A 23,657-nucleotide genomic window follows, 5' to 3' on the forward strand; every position below is an offset into this window, starting at 1 on the left:
GAGTGTAGGCGGAGGCGGAGGAGCAACACTCTCAGCCCGACACTCACGAATCAAGTCCGAAAGCTGTGCTTGCATGGACTGTAGTAGAGTCCACAACATCGTACGCCTGGCAGATGGTGCTGCGACCAGGCGGAGCAAGTGCAGGCGGGGCGAGCACAGGCGGAGCGAGAACAGGCGGAGGAAGTGTAGGCGGAGGAGGAGGTGCAACACTCTCAGCCCGACACTCACGCATCAAGTCCGAAAGCTGTGCTTGCATGGACTGTAGTAGAGTTCACAACATCGTACGCCTGGCAGGTGGTACTGTGATCAGGCGGAGCGATCATAGGCGGGGGGGAGTGTAGGCGGAGGCGGAGGCGCAACACTCTCAGCCCGACACTCACGCATCAAGACCGAAAGTTGTGACTGTATGGACTGCAGTAGAGTTAACTTGGGGTCGGCAGACACTAAGTTCTGCTGAGGTAAAACCTTAACAGCAGAGATCTGTTGTGGCAGAACCTTACTCCTCTTAGGCGGAGTGTAATCAACTGATGACTGAGGAGAGTCAGAGCTAACCCAATGACTGCATTCGGGTTGTGAACTTTAACTTCGTACGTCTGGCATAGGTCTGGACTTAACGTTTAAGAGGTCTTGAGACCTGAGACCAGCGTTACTCTGCCTTTATTTTCTCCCCTAATCTCTTCTGCAGACGAGCAAAATAAGGGCTCAATCGTCTGCGGGTGGGAGTGACGGTCTCGGTAAGACACGCCCACAACCACCGAGAATACTTCTGTGCGCCGATCAAGGCCTGCTGAACCCTTATGCCCTTCGACATTGCTTCTCCCCTGGGCTTGGGAGCTTGCAAGAGGTCCCGGACTGGGAGGACGACTGGCGCGCACAAAAGTACCCTCACGCACTAATCACTTATCACTTTGATTTCTGTTTGCACTTATTTCACTGAACTCGAAACTTTAAGTGGTTTGTACCTGAAATACGCAATTCTATCCTTTCTCAAAGTTAGTAATTGCGAAAACAGAATTACAATGTAACAGAAAAATCTAATGAAAGATAATTCAGTGGTTGGAAAGAGACTAAACACTAGATCACTCTAGAAACGTTTAGTTTCTTCCCCTAAAGAGACTAGGGAGAAGAGCAAAAACGATAACGACGTTACTCGTACGCCTGGCAGGCTTGAATGAAACGTTTATCCTCTTTCTCCCTCCGTCTCTATCTCTCTCTCTCTCTCTCTCTCTTAGAACTTAGAACCTAGAACTTAGAACCTGAGAGAAGAGCCCAATCATATATATCGTTAAAACATATTATTGTTAAAGGAAAAAACTGAAAAGTTCCTTTATTAGGATCAAAACCATTAAGTTAAGAAAGAATGAACAAAACGCTAGACACGGTTACTCTTACTGCAACGTGAAACCGTGAACATTCTTTCTCTATCGTAACGATAGAGTGCAAGTTGAACGTTCTGAACGTCAACAACTGCAGAGACAAAACAAAACGTTAGTTCAACTTTGAAAACAGTACGAGACTGTCAAAGAAAATCTTTCAAACTCTGTGGCGGAAATAGCATAATATGTTAACAGGTAAAACCGAAATGACGGGCTCAAAGTTTATTAACTTCGGTAAAAGACCGCCTACTATTAGGAAGGTCGAATATAAACAAATATAAAAATTAATTTTAATGAGTTTATAATAAAAGGAAGTTAATCGAAGAGGCCTATAAGAGGCGGAGAGATATAAAATAAATCTATAACTTTTGTTAAGCAAAATTAAGAAAGAGAGTCTATACTCTCTTAGACACCAACACTTCCGTCTAAGGGAAGGGTCGGCCATTGAAAGGTGAACGAGAGTTCATACTCTCTCGTCACCATAATTAATCAAATTAATTCCAAAAGCTAACTAAGCTAATATAGAAGTTTCCAGTAAAGCGACAGCCGAAATCAAAGAGAAATACTTCACCAAAGTCGTGAAAATACTCCAAGAACATAAGCGTATCCCAGAACGTCTTGCCGGAAGCACGACAGAGGAATAATTGAGGAGGTGTCAACAAGAAGTACTTGAGTACCTGGCCACAGGTGGCGCTGGTAAATACACCCCCTTCTAGTATTGTGATAGCTGGCGTATCCCTCCATAGAATTCTGTCGGGCAACGGAGTTGACAGCTACATGATTATCGGGTAAGTTTAATATTGAAAAATGGTTGGTAAAGAGGGATACAGAAAACGACAGCTTACTTACCAATGACTACACCATTTGCCGAACGATAATAACTCTGCGTGATGGTGCGGAAGCGTTCTTGTCCGGCAGTGTCCCAGATTTGGAGCTGGAAGATATTTTTAAGACATGCCATTACTATGAAAGTAGTTAGATTTGGGTTACTTGCATGTGTGTTTTATATTTATGTAGCTCGGAGGACTATGAAATGTGAAGTAGGAGATGATGAATGGAGAAGTATTGATTTAAAAGCTCAAGATAGAGACGGCTGGCGAAATCTAACAGGGGCCCTTTGCGTCAATTGGCGTAGGAGATGATGATGATCATGATGAGCTCTGAGTGAACTTCCTCAGACAAAAATGTGTTCACATGGAAACCATACATTAATCAATATCACAGAATTAATAAAAGTTCCAAAAGAGGATATGTAAATATTTTCATGTGTCCCCATTGTCTTCAAAGCCAACAAAATTAAATCTTTAAAATCATTAAATCTCAGATTGATTAAACAAGTTAGTTAATATCGGACTGTACACCACGCTCCATTTCCGATTCGATTAGATCACACACAAATGGTCTATCATTACACTAGCATCCCTGTACAATGGACAAGGACAAAACAGCGTGTCCGGAGCCTAGTAAAGATACAGGCATTCCTGTATACAGTACTTCTATATGAGCCCGTGATGAGATAATGGTACCTCGCTAAATGAGGAAGAGTGTAAAAAATTAATCTATTGCCCATACTCAATCACTTCTGTGCAGAAATATATCAAGATATATTACGTTTATTAAGTTGTAGATATGTGGGAGATGAAAACTGGAAGAAGACACAGCCAAAGACATTGAACAAGTAAGAGAAAGATGTAAATACAAGATAAGTAAAAAGACAAAATGGACTTCAGTATCATTTACAGTAGAAGGCATGATTGATAAGCACCAATCCATAAGAAATTTAACATTATCATCATCATTAGCTAAACCACAACCATAATTGGAAAAGCAGGATGCTTTAAGCCCATAGGCTCTAACAGGGAAAATAGCCCAGGGAGGAAATGAAATAAGGAAAGAGAAAATAGTGTACCTGTATGTACCCAATCTCAAGCAAGAGAACGCTAATCCGAGACGGAAGACCATGATACAGAGGTTATGTTATTACCCAAGACTAGAGAAAAATGGTTTTATTTTGTAATGTCCTCCTAGAAGAGTGGCTTACCATGGCTAAAGAGTCTCTTCTACCCTTATCAAGAGGAAAGTAGCCACTGAACAATTTCTATGCAGCAGTTAACCTCTTCAGTGAAGAAGACTTTTTCAGTTATCTTAATGTTGGCAGGTGTATGAGGAAAGAGAATGTGTAAAGAATAGGCCAGACTATTCGGTGTATGTGTGATTTTGGTCTTTATTAAGTTTATAACAATACCTGTCAAAGTTCAGAGTGCAAAAGCTTCATTACTAAAAAGACTATTGTATCTAGCATGGGAAAATGCTCCAGGAGAAGACGCCTAACTTTAACAAAGTAATTCGGGTTGAAAACCTGATCAAAGATAATCCAATTTAAAAGATGTCCAAAATTTCTGAATATCTCCTCTGCTTCAAATTCTTAATTTTAAAAAATGGGAATATACAATACGTTGATGTTAAACATCCTCTGATTGAGGAAAGTTGTAGAATTTAATAAATAATAGTTGGATAATATTAACCCTTTTACCCCCAAAAGGACGTACTGGTACGTTTCACAAAAGCCATCCCTTTACCCCCATGGACGTACCGGTACGTCCTTGCAAAAAAAGCTATAAAAATTTCTTTTTTCATATTTTTGATAATTTTTTGAGAAAATTCAGGCATTTTCCAAGAGAATGAGACCAACCTGACCTCTCTATGACAAAAATTAAGGCTGTTAGAGCAATTTAAAAAAAATATACTACAAAATGTGCTGGGAAAAAAATAACCCCCTGGGGGTTAAGGGTTGGAAATTTCCAAAGAGCCTGGGGGTAAAAGGGTTAAATGAGATCCTCCTTCTTAACAGTGGTAACAAAACAGATAAAACAAAAACACAGTGCCCTCAGCAGAGGTAACAACCACCTTACCTTGACTTTCTTGTTATCGACGGTAACGGTCTTCATGGAGAAGTCCACTCCGATGGTGTTCCCGTGTCTCTCCACGTACATGCCGGACTTGAACCTCTGCACGACACACGTCTTGCCGACGCCGCAGTCGCCGATGACGACAATTTTGAACAGAAAGTCAAACTGATCGTCCGCTGCATTGCTTGCGTTCATGGATTGTGTCGTGGCCGTCATTGTGGCGAGTTATGGCGGTAATTTTTTTTGTAAGTCTGGGGGAGTAAATAGAGATACAGTAAATCCTGAATAGCTATAACCTTTGATTGGAAAAATATGCGTTATAATAAAAATGACAAACTTATAAGAGAGTTTGTATTTTTCCTAACACACAAACTCGAATTCTTTACTATAGGAGATATTCTAGCGCGAGCTGGAAAATACGGCAGAAAAACCTTAACCCTTTTACCCCCGGGGTATTTGGAAATTTCCAACCCTTAACTCCCAAGGGGTTATTTCTTCCCCAGCACATTTTGCAGTATATTTTTTCTAAATTGCTCTAACAGCCTTAATTTTTGTCATAGAGAGGTCAAGTTGGTCTCATTCTTTTGGAAAATGCCTAAATTTTCTCAAAAAATTATAAAAAAATATGTAACAAAAAATGTTATAGCATTTTTTTTGCAAGTTTTGTGAAACGTACCGGTACGTCCTTTGGGGGTAAAAGAGTTAACAAGGTTGTTAACGACCGGACAGGTAATTACCCACCTGACAGTGGTGGGGGGACCGCTGGTCGGTAGCTGCTGTTTACCTTCAACCGGATTCTAGTTGGGACTATCCAAGGGGGCGGTGATGGAGGGAAGATTTGTGTAAAGAATTCGGGTTTGTATGTTAGGAAAAATACAAACTCTGTTATAAGTTTGTCATTTGTTCCTACACTAAATACAAACCCTCATTCTTTACTATAGGAGACTTAGTCTTGAGGTCAGGGTGGACGAAGGGTTCCCTATCTTAAGGGAAGATAGTCCTCAGACTAGACTCTTTTGAAGCAACAATCTTCCGTTAATCTTCTTTCTTTGTAGATCCCCAGAATCTCAGTACGACTGAAGGTTTGTAACTTCATGGAAACAAATGTTTCAGGATGAAGTGGGTCAGGAACATTCGACTCGGACCCCTTCAAACTTAGGATTCCCCCGACCTTGCCAAGGGGAAACCTCGTGACCACGAGTATAACTTGTACTCTGTGAGAGGAATCAGATGAGTATCGTACCTTATTTCCATTGGCGAGTCCAGCTGAAACTGGATACAGGCTAGGATCCCCCGATATGGGGGAGAAGGAGACGAAGAAGATCGAAGAATGTCCTTCTTAAAACCTAGCGTAACCCAGAATCCTCAACCAATGGTAGTAAAAGCATCTGTTGACCTGTCACAATAGGCCCTATAAAACGGGTGTCTAGAGACCTATGTGTCACATCGCTCAAATAGTGAGCAGTGAATTTAGATTGGCGTTTCCAGACCCCAACACTTAAGACTTGGGAGACTAAGAAAAATCTCTTAAATGGCAGAGAGGCAGCCACTCCCCTAACTTGATGGGCTCCGGGTTGTGCTGCTTCTGGGTCTCCGTGAAAAGACCTCGCAATAACTTTCTTAAGTCAGAAAGAGATGGTGTTGCGAGAGATTCTCTTCTTTACCCTGTTGGAACAAGGAAGAGATGACGGAGACGTGGTCTGAAAAGTCTGGTGCGCCTCGGATGTTTCTTTGACGCCCTGACTGGGCATAGTAACGACTGGACTGCATCCTGTGTTACCTATTGAGAGTGGATATTCTCGAAATCTCCCATCGGTAGATGAAGGATTGAGAGTCTAGCCACCAAGCCCGGTACGAAGTTGCGAGACACTGGCGGCCCCCCCCCCATCTCTTAGAATGGGTGGCGTAAGAGACCATATAGCTCACTGACCCTTTAAGCGGAGGACAGAGGTACGAGGAAGACGGTCTTAAGGTTCAGAGAGGGTCTGAGTCCCTTAAGGGCACAAAGGGCAGACCCTTCAGCGAACGTAAGACACGTCTCAAGGAGATGGTCTAATCTCAAGTGGGGGCAAGATCACTCCAACACCGAAACAACCAAGGTGATGTCTTCTGAGGCAGAGAGGTCAACCCCTTCTCCGTCTACAGATGAGTCTCAAGGCTGTGCAATACCCCTTAATCGCCGAGACTGAGAGAAGCTTTCCTCACTGAGGAACAAAAGGAAGTCTGGGAACTACTGATCCTTCCTTTTGAGGATCCAAATGCTTCACATTGTCGCTGTTGTAGCGGTTAAGAAGTCCATGTAGGGTCTGCCTAGAGTTTGGTTTGACAAGTCCTCGTGGCTCGCAAGGTAGCCGACTGTATCAGACCACGTGCAAGCCAGAAGGGACATTGAAGTCGCTTCCCTTGCCGAGGCTTCTGTGACTGAGAAGAGTCTGGAAGAGTCGAGTGTCTCTTCGAGGATTAGCCTGGTGTGAGCCTCGCCGTGAAGGGATCCAAGATCAGAGGAGAAGGTTGACGTCTCTGAACTCGGAGAACAGACCAGGTTTAAAGGTCGCTCAAGAAAGCAGAGGCGAGGGACAGTGACATTGCACTAGCCGTTAGGACAATGTCCTAGAGACTGACCATATATGGTCAACAATCAAGCCTCCTCTCCAACCCAGGTAGGACCAGGGAAGGACAGGCAGTGGCTGCTGAAGACTCAGCAGATAGAATTATAGGCTCCCCCCCAACCTTAGCTTACAAGGATGGTAAGGTTGTAGGCACTGAAGGCTCTAACGAGTCTGGGCGGGACTCGAACCCCAGACTTTCAATACATAGCCTGTCTAAGTCTGGAGAGACAACGGGTCGAGGAGACAGATGCAAATCGCCGAGGCATGAGATATAACACACAGTTCTTAGAGTCCTTAAATAGGAGGATTCTAAGTCCCTCTACGGCAGCACTCACGAGGAATCCTCAGGCTGCGATAATTCCTCGCGTGTTATTACAGGAAAAAGTGGTGACGCGAGAAGCAGACAAACCTTATATCTTACCCCTCGAATCTTTCCTATCGAAAGGGGAAGAATTGTAGAAGTCGGAGTGTCTGGAGGTAATGGAGAAGACCGCTGACGAGAGTCGGAGGGCTTTGTCATAAGAGTAAACGCTTAATGATGATGATCGCGTGCATAGCGCTAATTGCGCGCATGCACGGACACTCTGTGCTAATTGTTACGAGAGCCTGACTACTCGCATAACTGAAACTCGAAGGTTCCAAGTCGTGTGAACTCATAAGTCCAACGTGACAGAGGCCCGAAGGACTCCTAAGGTCATGAGAACCTGTAGGATAAACATGACGAAAGTTTAAAAGGCTCCCAATCACACCCGGCGAAAGGGTGATCGTCTCGAGACCCCGAGGGGTCAACGTGAGGGGAACCAGTAGGATAAAAAAAGACGTCTCCTACCAGCAGGAGGGGGGGAGAACGTCAGGGATGAAAATACCTCCTCCGCAGGGTACATTTGTTCTCCCGAAGGAGAATGTCGCTTAATATAAGGCTCTCGCTCCGCCCCTGGAGGAGAACCAAAAGGCATAAGAGGGAGGAGCGTAGATCAGTAAACTTCTAGAAGTTTCTTCTCGTGATTGGTAGTAAGGTTCTCCCTAAGGAGATTGCCTAAAACAAGCTTTCTCCCTGCACTATGGGGAAAAGCGTAGGCGTATTAACTTTTCTCTCTCAACGAGGGAAAAGTTTTCCCGAAGGAAGGATTGCCAAAGGCAAGATTTCTCCCTTCCCTAAGGGGAAACCCGTAGGTTTAATAATTTCTCTCTCGCGAACGAGGGAGAAGTCCTCCCGAAGGAGGACATCGCCTAAGGCAAACTTTCTCCCAGATCTATGGAAAAAAAGCATGGGCGTAATAATCTCTCTCTCGCGGACGAGAGAGAAGTTCTCCCGAAGGAGGACGTCGTTTAAGACACGTTTTCTCCTAGTTCTAGGGAAAAAACGTAGGCGAATAAAACTCCCTCAAGTGAATGAGAAAGGAGTCCTCCCGAAGGGAGACTTGGCCTAAGACGAGCTTTCTCCCAATTCATGGGGAAAAAAGCATAGGCTTAATAATCTCTCTCGCGAACGAGAGAGAAGTTCTCACGAAGGAGAACATTGCCCGAGACAAGCTTTCCCCCAGTTCTATGGGAAAAAAGCGAAGGTGTAACAATCTCTCTCTCATGAACGAGAGAGAAGATCTTCTGAAGGAGGGCATCGCCTAAGGCAAGTTTTCTCTCAGTTTTACGGAAAAAACGTAGGCGAAAAAATTTCCTCTCGTGAACGAGAGAGAAGTCCTCCCGAAGAAGGACATCGCCTGAGCCCAGCATACTCCCAGGGAGAAGTTCCCCCCGAAGGAGGCATAAGCCGTAGACTTGCTTTTCCCCAGCTCCAGGGGAGAAACCACAGTCTTCGGGGACGAGATAGCAGAGGTAAAACTCATTGAGCTCTTTGCTACTCCTTACGAAGGAGGGAAGGTTGCTGACTGTCTGAAGTGGGAAAGCTTTCCCTCGGAAGGGGAATGGATCTTTCACGCAGTCCAATTCCGAGGAAGGTTATCACTCCCTCGTAAGGGAAGGATCTCTAATCCCTGGAGGCGAACCTCCTGTCAGCAATCTGAGTTTCCCGATAAGTTGATCAAGTTGCAGGTTGACAACGAGTGTTACCTCGTAACATGGGCAGCTCATGAGCTGCCACATGACTTTTCCCTTCTGCTCTCAACCGAAGAGAAGAAGGGGGCGAACCCCAGCATCTTCTTTCGAGGTTTCCGAGAGACTCAAAATCCTTAACTTGATAGGGAGCAAAGGAATTAGGGAGGTTGTCCTGTCTGAAACACGGGAGCGAAGGATTGACCAAGCGAGTGTATGATCGGAGATTTGCGTGTGTAGCACTAATTGCGTGCGAACAACTGCGTGACTGGGGTCTTAAGACTCTGCCATAAGAGTAAAACTCCTGATCGTTATGGGCGTAGTGTTGGATGGGCGTACGCGAACACTCCACGTGACAAGAGTCGGAAGACTCTCTGACATAAGAGTAACGCTCTTGATGACTTGTGTCACGAGAACCTGAAGGTTCAGCGTGATCGTGCGTGCCCCTAAAGTTTGTGTTGCGAGAACCCGAAGGGCTAGAACAACGGGAAAACTAAAGTCTCCCTTGTCACGAGACACCGAAGTGTCAGCGAGACTAAATGCACGAAAACCCAAGGTTTAAGCAACTAACTGTGAGCAAACAAAGGGACAGCGCACCGGGAAACCGAGGTTTCCTTGTCCCGAGACCCCAAAGGGTCAGAGATCGCTAATTCAAAGGCGAGAGCGATCTCTCTGAAGATAGAGAGAAAAGCAAGGAGAAGTGCTCTATCTGACTTTTTCTAGAGCAGACGGAGACCCTCAAACTAATATGCGAAGAAGAGGGTTCCAGGTTAGGACATGCTTTGCCCTTGGCCTCTCTCCTGTTCTCTTAAGATGATCCCTCGCACGACGACGACAGCGAGGCAGAACGATGACGAGACGGATCATTCTTCTCAGATTTGTGGCACGAGTGTATATAATCTCGAGGCAGGAAGTCTCGGTGAGAGACAGAAGGCGAGAAAGAGCGAGAATGATAACGTCTCCACCTATTTCGCCTGTCTCTTCGGTGAGAATAGGTGAAGGCGTACACAGGCGTGCGGGAGAGTTATCTCGCACGTCTGTACCAACTGTAGGGAGCGCGCGCGCGCAGGAGAAAATTCCCCATAGTGGAATCATATGGGCGCGCGGGCGTGCCCGCATATCCTTGCGGATGCGGGAGAAGGCTGGTGCACCGGTAAGTGCTGGCGCGTTGATAAGCGTTGGCGTGTTGCAAAGCGCTGCGGAAGAAGGCAGCCACGCTGCCTTGTCAGAAGACCTAACAGTAGAAAGTTGATGCGCAGGTTTTACCTGTTGCGTAGGATGGTGTTGGGCGCGGATGCGCACGTACAGGCGCAGGAGAGTGCCATTGCGCGGAAGATTGGTGGCGTGCAGGAGTTTGTGTGCAGGTGAGCACATGGCACGAGATGGAACTATGCTCTTGTTGGCGCATACGCTCTTGATGCCCTATGTTAGGGCAAGAAGGAAGCGCTCTCAAGTTTGTGACGAGAGTGCTTAGACTAACGGCGAGACATCTCGTGAAGAGACAGAAGGAGAGGAAGAGCAAGAACGATTATGTCTCCTCCAATGTTGCCTGTGATTTCCGAGAGAACCACTGGGCAATGGAGTGCGATCTCTCCTTTTCCTCTTCTCTATCTCTCCCTCCTAGCCTCCGAAGAGGGGAGGACAATGAAGTGGAGGAGGAGGAGGAGAAAGTAATGTGGAGACCTCTTCTACATACTTGGCAGGGGAACCCATCCTCCGCAGGGTAGCAGAACATCCATGACCTCCGTAACGGGGCAAAGGGAAAGAGGATCCACATCCAGCGGTGACAAAGGTGTCGTGAACACTTCCTCAAATAGGGGACATCATCTACAAAGAAAAAGAAAATGGATTAATCAAAACTCAAAAAAAAAAAGAAAGGCTAGTCTGCCAGCAAATACAGCAGGAGCAGAGGTGTTACCAATGCGACGGCTAGAATTCGATTGAAGGTAAACAGCAGCTACCGACCGGCAGTCCCCCACCACTGACAGGTGGGTAATTACCTGTCCGGTCGTTAACGACCTTGTTAAGATTTTTCTGCCGTATTTTCCAGCTCGCGCTAGAATATCTCCTATAGTAAAGAATGAGGGTTTGTATTTAGTGTAGAAACAAATAGCAAACTGCATATGCCATAAGAATAAAAATAATTAGCTTTTAAAGAGACACTGGTCCCAATGGACCTTTTTCAACAATAGGAGTCCCACTTTTGCCCCTTCAAAGATTAGTAGTCCCTCTGCCGAGTGGGTCTGCCATTCTTCAAAACCTCCTTGATAAGACTGTTTAGAGTTTACTGATGAGGGGGAAAATAGTCATAGAAAAACTTGGGCTGTGTAATAACAAAGCTCCAACCACCTAACCCAGGGATGGGGAACCTGCGGCCTTAAGGCTGCATATGGCCTTCTGGACCATCAAGTGCGGCCTTCTACGGCCTTTGATATATGCACAGCATGTGTAGTATACTTCTGATTTGACACTGAATATTGTATGTTTGAAATCATTCTACTGTATGTACACACATACAAAGATGTACACACAGGCAATAGGAAAGTTTTTTTCAGTGATGTACCTCCCCTAGAATGGAAGCAATTTTTCCTTGTAGTCAATGAATCTTAACTGAACACAATTAGCCGTTTCCTTGTCAGCTGCAACAGCTGTTGTAGCTGACAAGGAAAAACTGCCAGTTGCAGTGAGCGAGTGATTTAACAAATGATGTACGTGAGAGTTCCTGTTTTATCCATCTCCTCACTGTGATCTATGTTAGTTTTAGATGAGTCAACAGGTTCCAGATATTTGAAATTGTAATGCATTAAATTTTTTTTAAACCTGTTAATCATTCTTTGGATTACTAATAAATTACTTGGAGGATAAAATAACCAACAAAAATTTATGCGGCCTTAAGGAGCATTGAGGAATCGCAAGATGGCCTTCATCCAAAAAAAAAGGGTTCCCCACCCCTGACCTGACCTAACCAACCTGGCAGAATCCTTTTCCTTATTTACTGGTGGGGTTGCAACCCCCTACACTAACTTTAACCCTTTTACCCCCCGGCTACTTGGAAATTTCCAACCCTTAACCCCCAGTGGGTTATTTTTTTCCTAGCACATTTTGCAGTACATTTTCTTTAAATTGCTCTAACAGCTTTCATTTTTGTCATAGAGAGGTCAGGTTGGTCTCATTCTCTTGGAAAATGCCTGAATTTTCTCAAAAGATTATCAAAAATATGAAAAAAAAAAATTTTTATAGCATTTTTTTGCAAGGACGCACCGGTACGTCCATGGGGGTAAAGGGATGGGTTTTGTGAAACGTACCAGTACGTCCTTTGGGGGTAAAAGGGTTAAACGCTAGACTGATCAGAAGAATTAGCAAACGCCTAATAATCCTGGGTTCTTATCACTCCGATAAATGTTTTGATAAGGTACTGCCAAATTGATTGGTCATACGGTTGTGCCCATAACTGAACAACAAAATTTCTGAAAACCGAATAACCACCAAAAAGAACATTACTGGAGGTTCCATTTTAATATATAACTTTCTGAATAATATTAGTTCCAGTTTCACCTATTCGAAGTTTAGCGGTCGCCTACCGAATTGGAAAAAATCTTCAAAAACCCCAAATGCTAATTATTTGTTTGTGTCAATCAAGTTCCAATGGCAAATAAGCTTAAGATGATAAAAGTTCAAATACTGTATAATCTCATTCTTCAACACAATATTAAAAACAAAATCATCTAACAAACGTCTAACAAAAACATCTAACAAAAGTACCGTTATCTATCCGATGACAAGATTATATGAAAATAATAAAAACCCTCCCATTGGTATTTTGATTCTCAAACGTAGCAGTTTAAAAGCAAACGGGAGTCGCTCGTCCATACGCTCTTTTCTAAGTAACCCAAGAGATCTGACGAAGGATTGACGACGGGGAAAAAAAGAGGAATCGGACAGCCAGCCAAGTGGATGACTAAGGAACACTGGGAAGAACATTCAGTAGTGTCCAACTCCTTTGACTTTCCATTCCAGTTTTCGTCTCTCAATCGAGACGAAATCTCAAGGTTCCAGGTTCCTAACTGCTCACTCAAAATAAATTTGCGGGGATTATTGCATAATAGATAGGACAAAGCTTCTAAGCCTAAAGTTATTATTGTAATAAGGCTTATTTTACCTGTACCATAAACAACATTATTAACCTTTTACCCCCAAAGGACATACTGGTACGTTTCACAAAACTCATCCCTTTACCCCCATGGACGTACTGGTACGTCCTTGCAAAAAATGTTATTTTCATTAGTAAAATAAATTTTTGAATATACTTACCCGATAATCATGTAGCTGTCAACTCCGTTGCCCGACAGAATTCTACGGGAGGGATACGCCAGCTATCACTATACTAGAAGGGGGTGTACTCACAAGCGCCACCTGTGGCCAGGTACTACAGTACTTGTTGTTGACGCCACCTCACTTTTTCCTCAGTCCACTGGTTCTCTATGGGGAGGAAGGGTGGGTCAATTAAATCATGATTATCGGGTAAGTATATTAAAAAATTTATTTTACTAATGAAAATAACATTTTTCAATATTAAACTTACCCGATAATCATGTAGCTGATTCACACCCAGGGGGGTGGGTGAAAAACCAGTGTACAAGACTAAAGGATAGCTAAGTATCCCGTATTTCATATAATCAGTTATCCACAATAACAATGAAATAATAAGTACCTGGTAAGGAAGTCGACTTGAACCGTTACTCTGCCTTTAATAAGATCGTCTTCCTTACTGAGCGCAGCGTTCCTCTTGGAAGGCTGAATCAACTCAAAGGTGCTAAAGTATACAGGGCTGCAACCCATACTAAAGGACCTCATCACAACCTTTAACCTCGGCGCTTCTCAAGAAAGAATTGACCACCCGCCAAATCAACAAGGATGTGGAAGGCTTCTTAGCCGACCGTACAACCCATAAAAAGTATTCAAGAGAAAGGTTAAAAGGTTATGGGATTATGGGAATGTAGTGGCTGAGCCCTCGCCTACTACTGCATTCGTTGCTACGAATGGTCCCAGGGTGTAGCAGTACTCGTAAAGAGACTGGACATCTTTGAGATAGAATGATGCGAACACTGACTTGCTTCTCCAATAGGTTGCATCCATAACACTCTGCAGAGAATGGCTCTGTTTGAAGGCCACTGAAGTAGCCACAGCTCCCACTTCATGTGTCCTTACCTTCAGCAAAGCAAGGTCTTCTTCCTTCAGATGAGAATGTGTTTCTCTAATCAGAAGCCTGAATAGTAAGAAACTGAGTTCTTAGAACTTGGAAAAGAAGGTTTCTTGATAGCACACTATAAGGCTTCTGATTGTCCTTGTAAAGGTTAAGACCTTTTTAGATAGTACCTGAGAGCTCTAACTGGGCAAAGTACTCTCTTCAGTTCATTCCCCACCAAGTTGGACAGGCTTGGGATCTTGAACGACTTAGGCCAAGGACGTGAAGGAAGCTCGTTTAGCAAAAACCGAGCTGCAAGGAACATGTAGCCGTTTCAGATGTGAAAACAATGATCCTGCTGAAGGCGTGGATCTCACTTACTCTTTTAGCTGTTGTCAAGCACACGAGGAAAAGTTTTAAATGTGAGGTCCTAAAAAGAGGCTGATTGGAGAGGTTCAAATCTTGATGACATAAGGAACCTTAGGACCACGTCTAGATTCCAGCCTGGAGTGGACAACCGACGTTCCTTTGAGGTCTCAAAAGACCTAGGGAGGTCCTGTAGATCTTTGTTGGTGGAAAGATCCAAGCCTCTGTGGCGGAAAACCGCTGCCAACATACTTCTGTAACCCTTGATCGTAGGAGCTGAAAGGGATCTTACTTTCCTTAGATATAACAGGAAGTCAGCAATCTGGGTTACAGTGGTACTGGTTGAGGAAACTGCATTGGTCTTGTACCAGCTACGGAAGACTTCCCCTTGAGACTGATAGATTCTGAGAGTGGATGTTCTCCTTGCTTTGGCAATCGCTCTGGCTGCCTCCTTCGAAAAGCCCCTAGCTCTTGAGAGTCTTTCGAAAGTCTGAAGGCAGTCAGACGAAGAGCGTGGAGGATTGGGTGTACCTTCTTTACGTGAGGTAGACTTAGAAGGTTCACTCCTAGAGGAAGAGTCCTGGGAATGTCGACCAGCCATTGCAGTACCTCTAAGAACCATTCTCTCGCGGGCCAGAGCGGAGCCAACCAACGTCAGCCGTGTCCCTTTGTGAGAGGAGAACTTCTGAAGTACCCTGTTGACAATCTTGAACGGCGGGAATGCATACAGGTCGAGATGGAACCAATCCAGCAGAAAAGCATCCACGTGAACTGCTGCAGGGTCTGGAATCGGAGAACAATACAACAGAGAGTCTCTAGGTTATCGAGGTAGCGAACAGATCTATGGTTGGCTGACCCCACAGGGCCCAAAGTCTGCTGCAAACATTCTTGAGAAGGGTCCACTCTATGGGGATGACCTGACCCTTCCGGCTGAGGTGATCTGCCATGACATTCATACCGCCCCGAATGAACCTCGTTACCAGTTAGCTTTCGATCTTTAGACCAGATGAGTAGGTCCCTTGCGATCTAGAACAACTTCCACGAAAGAGTCCCTCCCTGCTTGAAGATGTAAGCCAGGGCTGTGGTGTTGTCAGAGTCCACCTCCACCACTTTGTTAAGCTGGAGGGACTTGAAGTTTATCAAGGCCAGAATAACCGCCAACAACTCCTTGCAATTGATGTGAAGTGTCCTTTGCTCCTGATTCCATGTTCCCGAGCATTCTTGTCCGTCCAAAGTCGCACCCCAGCCCGTGTCTGATGCGTCCGAGAGGAGACGGCGGTCGTGTTTCTGAACAGCCAAAGGTAGACTTCCTTGAGAAGAAAGCTGTTCTTACACCACGCGAGAGAAGACCTCCTCTCTTCGGAAACAGGAACTGAGACCGTCTCTAGCGTCATGTCCTTTATCCAGTGAGCAGCTAGATGATACTGAAGGGGGGGGGAGGTGGAGTCTCCCTAACACGATGAACAGGGCCAGCGATGAAAGTGTCCCTGTTAGACTCATCCACTACCTGACTGAGCATCGGTTCCTTCTCAGCATGCTCTGGATGCATTCTAGGGCTTGGAAGATCCTTGGGGCCGACGGAGAAGCCCGAAAAGCTCGACTCTGAAGATCCATACCCAAGGAGACAATGGTCTGGGATGGGACGAGCTGAGACTCCTCAAAATTGACCAGGAGGCCCAGTTCCTTGGTCAGATCCATAGTCCATTTGAAAATCTCCAGACAGCGACGACTTGTGGGAGCTCTTAAAAGCCAGTCGTCTGACGGAGCCGGACACAAGATCATGGTACTGCTGCACAGTCTGTGAACTGTCAACCATGGGCAAGAGAGGAAGTACAGTGACAACCCGAATCTGTCTAGACTGTCTGGGTCGTACAGACAACTCCTTATCGGGTTGCTGAGGTTGCCGCACTGCGTCACAACAAGTCACTTCTGCTGGTTGTTGAACGTCTTCCCCGTGACACATTGACTCCGTAAACAAAAAAATCCTCTAACAAGGACTAAGCTTGGACTGCATGTCTTGCAACACAGCTCAAGGTCTATGGGAGCAGGTGTGGTAACAGACGGGATTAGCGACTGAAGTGGAACCATTACCTTCCCTGGAAGCATGTTATGCTTAAATAAAAGTCCATAGGAGGCTACGCAGCTAAAGGCTCCCTCCAAATGACAGAGTCCTCAAGGGAATATCAGAAGGAGGGAGAAAAGAACTTTCTCATCTACAGGGACCATATCCTAGAAAAGCTAAGTTCTCTCAGTGAGGGTTTCACTGGTGCAAAAGCAGCAGACTAGAAGGCAACGTTATGAAACTGCTTGCCAGTCTAGTGAGTTGGCAACAACCAAAGATGTGTGACTGAGAAGCATGCGGTAAGGTATGCAGAGCCTGTTGTATGCAGAGTATGCTGTATGCAGAGCATGCTGTATGTAGAGCATGTTGTATGCAGAGCATGCTGAATGCAGAGCATGCTGTATGCAGAGCATGTTGTATGCAGAGCATGCTGAATGCAGAGCATGCTGTATGCAGAGCATGCTGTATGCAGAGCATGCTGTATGCAGAGCATGCTGTATGTAGAGCATGTTGTATGCAGAGCATGCTGAATGCAGAGCATGCTGTATGCAGAGCATGTTGTATGCAGAGCATGCTGTAAGCAGAGCATGCTGTATGTAGAGCATGTTGTAAGGTAAGCAGAGCGTGTGCATGGCGTTTAACATTTCTCAGAAATTCCATGACCAGTGCTAGAGTGCTTTATGCATGCTTGCATGGGGTTTTAATATCAACATATTTACCTTACATTCATAACTCATGATTCATATTTTTGCCATATTTTGCGATATTGTTAAAAATATATTGCAAGGAATACAAATATATTTTTATAAGAAATACAAATAACCTCCATTATCATAATGTTTGAAAATGGAGGTAAGGTATGCTGAACAGCAGAGTCAGAACGAGCTGGAACAACAATAGTTGTGGTTTCCTCTTCAAGACTCTGTTGAGGGAACACCTGAGGCTCAGTCTGCAAAGGCTGATCAAAAGAAGTAGCAGAAGGTAGGCGCATGGGTGGAGGAGGCTGACTCCTGGCATGAGTGGCTGAACTCAAGGGTTGCGCTTGCTGAGTGGTTGGCGGATGCGCAGTAGCAAGTTCCTGAGGAACGAGTTGAGGTTCCTGCGGTGTGAGCTGAGAGCGAAAAGGCAGTGGCTGCGCAGAACGCAGTAAAAGTCTCGCAAGTTGAGGCTCCTGAGGCGCAAGGCTAAGGTGTTGAGGTGCTTGCCCTGAGGAGGGTTGAGCTCGCTGCAGCGAGAGCTGAGGAGACTGACTCATGGATGGGAGAGGTTGTTGTACCTCAAGCGAGTGTTGCCTCACTGGTGGAACAGCAAGTGGAAGCGGAGGAAGAGAGGTATAAGCCTCCTGTTCCCATTGCTGAGGTTGCCTTAAGGAAGGCGGAGGGAGCTGCACACCACTAGGATCAGTAAACTCATAACGTGGCTCAACATCGTACGCCTGGCAGGCGGTACTGCGGTCAGGCGGAGCGAGCGCAGGCGGAGCGAGCGCAGGCGGAGGCGCAACCTTCTCAGCCCGACACTCACGCATCAAGACCGAAAGTTGTGACTGCATGGACTGCAGTAGAGTCAACTTGGGGTCGGCAGACACTAAGGTCTGCTGAGGTAAAGCCTTAACAGCAGAGATCTGTTGCGGCAGAACCTTACTCCTCTTAGGCGGAGTGCATTCAACTGATGACTGCGGCGAGTCAGAGCTAACCCAATGACTGCATCCGGGTTGTTGAACTCTAACTTCGTACGTCTGGCATAGGTCTGGACTTTACGTTTAAGAGGTCTTGAGACCTGAGACCAGCGTTTTCTCCCCTAAATTTCTTCTGCAGACGAGCAAATTAAGGGCTCAATCGTCTGCGGGTGGGAGTGACGGTCTCGGTAAGACACGCCCGCAACCACCGAGGATACTTCTGTGCGCCGATCAAGGCCTGCTGAACCCTTTTGTCCTTCGGCATTGCTTCTCCCCTGGGCTTGGGAGCTTGCAAGAGGTCCCGGACTGGGAAGACGACTGGCACGCACAGAAGTACCCTCACGCACAACACTGACACACTTTGCGCTAATCACTTATCACTTTGATTTTCTGTTTGCACTTATTTCACTGAACTCGAAACTTTAAGTGGTTTGTACCTGAAACACGCAATTCTATCCTTTCTCAAAAGTTAGTAATTGCGAAAAACAGAATTACAATGTAACAGAAAAATCTAATGAAAGATAAATAATTCAGTGGCTGGAAAGAGACTAAACACTAGATCACTCTAGAAACGTTTACCTTCTTCCCCTAAAGAGACTAGGGAGAAGAGCAAAAACGATAACAACGTTACTCGCTTGAATGAAACGTTTATCCTCCTCTTTCTCCCTCCGTCTCTATATCTCTCTCTCTCTCTCTCTCTTGACTTAGAACCTGAGAGAAGAGCCCAATCATATATATCGTTAAAACATATTATTGTTAAAGGAAAAAACTGAAATATTTCCCAAAATGAAAAGTTCCTTTATTAGGATTAAAACCATTAAGTTAAGAAAGAATGAACAAAACGCTAGACACGGTTACTCTTACTGCAACGTGAAACCGTGAAAATTCTTTCTCTATCGTAACGATAGAGCGCAAGTTGAACGTTCTGAACGTCAACAACTGCAGAGACAAAACAAAACGTTAGTTCAACTTTGAAAACAGTACGAGGCTATCAAAGAAATTCTTTCAAAGACATTAAAATAGCATAATATGTTAACAGGTAAAACCGAAATGACGGGCTCAAAGTTAATTAACTTCGGTACCAAGAAAAGACCGCCTACTATTAGGAAGGTCGAATATAAACAAATATAAAAATTAATTTTAATAAGTTTATAATAAAAGGAAGTTAATCGAAGAGGCCTATAAGAGGCGGAGAGATATAAAATAAATCTATAACTTTTGTTAAGCAAAATTAAGAAAGAGAGTCTATACTCTCTTAGACACCAACACTTCCGTCTAAGGGAAGGGTCGGCCATTTAAAGGTGAAAGAGAGTTCATACTCTCTTCGTCACCATAAATAATCAAATTAATTCCAAAAGCTAACTAAGCTAATATAGAAGTTTCCAGTATAGCGAATAGCTGCAAATTTAGAGAAATACTTCACCAAACCGTGAACAATACTCCAAAATCATAAGCGTATCCAAGAACGTCTTGCCGGAAGCACGACAGAGGAAAAAGTGAGGTGGCGTCAACAACAAGTACTGTAGTACCTGGCCACAGGTGGCGCTTGTGAGTACACCCCCTTCTAGTATAGTGATAGCTGGCGTATCCCTCCCGTAGAATTCTGTCGGGCAACGGAGTTGACAGCTACATGATTATCGGGTAAGTTTAATATTGAAAAACTGCTATTTACATTTTTTTTTGCATATTTTTGATAACTTTTTGAGAAACTTCAGGCATTTTCCAAAAGAATGAGACCAACCTGACCTCTCTATGACAAAAATTAAGGCTGTTAGAGCAATTTGAAAAAGAAATATAGCAAAATGTGCTTAAAAAAAAAAAAAAACCCTGGGGGTTGACGGTAAGTTCCAAATAGCCTGGGGGTATAGGGGTTAATGAAAATCTAGGAAGTACTCTGGAGTATGTTTAAACTAACAGGAGAAACAATAAGATGATGATTATTATAAACCCTCACATTAGGCAACAGTAATCTTCCTGTAACCTTTCTGTACATTAAGATAAACTGGCTAGGCTATATTAATAGTTAATGTAACACAACAAAACTAGTTATAAGCAATTTTAGTGGCTTTGGGAAAAATGGCCGAAGGTGTAGGTGCGCAGATCAATAGGTTTCCAGGCCTGCCACCCTCCTGGAAATCGAAAATCCTTTCTAACCGCATCTCATCGCCCACAATTAATAGATATACGTGGATATTCGTCCGCTGAACTAACAATTAGTAACTCGACGGTCTTTTCTCGGCCAAGACTCGCAATTTAGAGGAAACTCTTTGCTCATCTGTTCTGGTGAGCAGTAAAAGTCGCAGTCAACGTTATCCGTATTGGCGAGTATTCCGATAGGCTATTATCATGAAATTAACCAGGCAAATTAGTCTAGTCCAACTCTTATAAAGATGGCCAAATTTCGGTGACCCGACAACCTACATACTACCAGCTCAATGTAAGGGATAATATAGACAAATTATGATTATTACTATTACTATAAACTATTCTACAACCGTAGCCGGGAAAATAAACGGTAAATTTGTATTGTATTACAGGGTGTGATTTCGCTCAGAAAATATATGATTTCCTGTAGTAAATAACGTGATTTAACCGAATATGACCTTCATTTCAACCGGAAACAAATGGATCGACCAACCCGACTAACTTTAAGTCGACGAATTGGTTGATGTTATTCCGAATGAAATGAAGGTGAAAACCTGTTGGTATATTTGTATTGTATTACAGGGTGTGATTTCGCACAGAAAATATATGATTTCCTTTAGTAAATAACGTAGTAAAACTCTCTAAGAGCTAGGATTCCTATTGGGGGTGACCCGATCAGTGAAGAAAAATAAATTGTGCCTAGCCTAGTCCACCCGAGATCTAATATTAATTTTTAACGTAAAAAGCATTAATATAACTTCCGGTATTAAATTAACTTGAACAGTCGTAGATAGATAATAATAGACATTACGGTATCTTCAGTAAATCTATTCGCTAAAACATTCTTAAGGGTTTTAACTTAAGTTTTTACCTTATTTTAACCATTAAAGTGATTAAATAACGTACCCAATATGTTACTGAATATTAAATCATTGAAAATAAACAATAAATCACTTAAATAAACAATAAATAAACTAAATAAACAAATTAAAATAAGCACACAATAGGAAAAATGGGTAAAAATGATCGCCCGGAAAATGATTTTCTCTACGATAAAGAACCTCTCAAATATTAACAAATAACATAATACATTTAAAATGACATCAATCACAAAAGTCATTCATTGATGAATAACTTTCCAGTGAATTTTTATATTAAATAAAGTTTATAAGACACCAAAAATCACTTTTAAAATCAACAGGTGGTGGAGTCTCGAGTCGGAAATCTCAGACAAAAACAAATCCTCTTTTGTTTCTACTTGACAAAATTAGGTTTTTAGAATTTTGTTTGTTTATAATTTTTCTCTAAAACTTAATTTATATATAATAATTAGTTTAAATTTAATTGTGATATTAAATAACTTATTTTTCTAGTTTTATTTGCAAAGTTTATTAAAAGCTAAATAATATAGAGTCCTTTCAATACGCGTCATCAAACTTCCGGTCCGCCATCTTGGAGGACATACAAAGACGCGTTCAGTGAATAGCTATGGTTGAACTGTTGAATATTTAGCCATTTCATCACATTCACATTCACACAATGCCTAGTTTTTGCGCTATTGTTGGCTGTGGGAATCGAGGACGAAGAGATGACAAGAGTTTCTACCGCATACCGGCAGTTATTCAGAATCAGGACAAAGATACAGAAGAATTATCCAAGTGCAGACGTGACTTGTGGTTGACCAGAATATCACGGGCTGATCTACGTGAATCCTCACTACCCTAAGCACGTATCTGTTCTGATCATTTCATATCAGGTCAGTCTCGGCTAGGCCCTAAAAGTATCATTATTCCTGTGTAAACATGCTATATCCGATCGCATGGGTGACTTCACAAGTATCATCGTCAGTTCAGTGTGTAGTGTGTGTGGGGGAGGGGCATCTCAATTTTTAAACATCAAAGGGGCATCTCAGATTTACAAGACAAAAATTAAAAGCGCCCATATTGGCTATATTAACAAAGGCTACTTACCTAGGTCTCTCTTTCGCCAAGGTGCTCATGCCTATTTATAATTAAGTGTATATTTATATTTATTTTAATTTGTGTATTAAATTGTGCAGACATACAGGCCTATGCGATGAATAAACATTGATTATAAATAATAATAATAATATCTGAAAGCTGGTTTAATCCGAAGGGGTCTTCAGCTTATATATGAAACATCGAAAAAATAATTAAACTTGCGCATTTAATTGCAAGGAGGCAAAACGATCATCCAAGAGCATTACAATAGAGTTTGTCCATCATGTGTTTATATGTATATAAGAAATTATAGCATTTGTAACCAAACACAAACACAATGGTTAGGCATGAACTGATAAAGATTTGACATAATAATGCAAAACTTTTACATACATTTTGACAATAAAAAATTATAATACACAAGGTTAGGCTAAATGATCAATATTAGCATTATAATGATAAACACTCTCTTCATCGGCCCAGTGTTTATCTAATTTTGGACTTAAAAGCATTAAAGGGAAAAACAACAAATTCTGGAAGCAGATTATTCAATGGAAATGTATGCCCACTCATGTTCTGGGTTGGCCGACAGTACCAAGTAGTTCACCATATCAATGTATGAAATACTGGGAAAATCCTCAATATTTTGACTGAATGAATTCTGCATCTGGTATGGATCTAGGCCATCAATTAGATCGAGTTTCTGCTTGTAAAAACGCTTATCATCACCCGACAATTGTTTGACAAAGTCGCTCTCATTGTCCATATTCGCTGTAGCAGCCGCCATGTTTTCGCTTTGTATGCCCTCCAGCATGGCCGCCGGCGATTCCCAGTGACGTCATTGAAAGCACTCTATTGAGATTGTTAAACAAATCTCATTTCTACGTCACAAAATTAGATTTTTATAATTTTGTTTATTTATAATGTTTCTCTAAAACTTAATTTATATATAATAATTAGTTTTAATTTAATTGTGATATTAAGTAACTTATTTTTACAGTTTTATTTGAAAATTTCCTTAGAAAATGAATAATTTTGAGATTGTTTTCAGCGAAATTTTAATTTATTGTATCTATAGAAAAATTACTGAACATTTTTTTAATGATTCTCAATGATGCATTAATATTTTAAAATAAATTTCAGTTAATTATAATAGTTTCATAAATATCGATCCAAAAGAAATATTAACTGTTTAAATTTATAATTTTTAACAAAATATTGCTTAAAATTTGATAAACTATCGAATTAGTATAATTATTTTTTAAGAAAACACTTGTTAATTACTAAAATATATATACCAACTGATAAAAAATGATCAAA

The 23,657-nt window shown here is 42.9% G+C and overlaps 1 protein-coding gene across 1 annotated transcript in view; it reads right to left on the bottom strand.

The window, feature by feature from the left end:
- Nucleotides 1–21,617, bottom strand: part of LOC137626464 (ras-related protein Rab-43-like) — a 36,500-nt gene extending 14,883 nt beyond the window's left edge. The window contains exons 1-3 of the mRNA XM_068357478.1: nucleotides 21,563–21,617; nucleotides 4,289–4,536; nucleotides 2,226–2,310 (exon numbers count right to left, since the gene is read on the bottom strand). Of these exons, the coding sequence (XP_068213579.1) occupies nucleotides 2,226–2,310; nucleotides 4,289–4,501 (298 nt within the window). The 5' untranslated portion in view covers nucleotides 4,502–4,536; nucleotides 21,563–21,617. The remainder of the gene's footprint in view (nucleotides 1–2,225; nucleotides 2,311–4,288; nucleotides 4,537–21,562) is intronic.
- Nucleotides 21,618–23,657: the final 2,040 nt, after the last annotated feature.

The sequence above is a fragment of the Palaemon carinicauda genome, chromosome 34, assembly GCF_036898095.1.
Source record: "Palaemon carinicauda isolate YSFRI2023 chromosome 34, ASM3689809v2, whole genome shotgun sequence".
Lineage (NCBI taxonomy): Eukaryota > Metazoa > Arthropoda > Malacostraca > Decapoda > Palaemonidae > Palaemon > Palaemon carinicauda.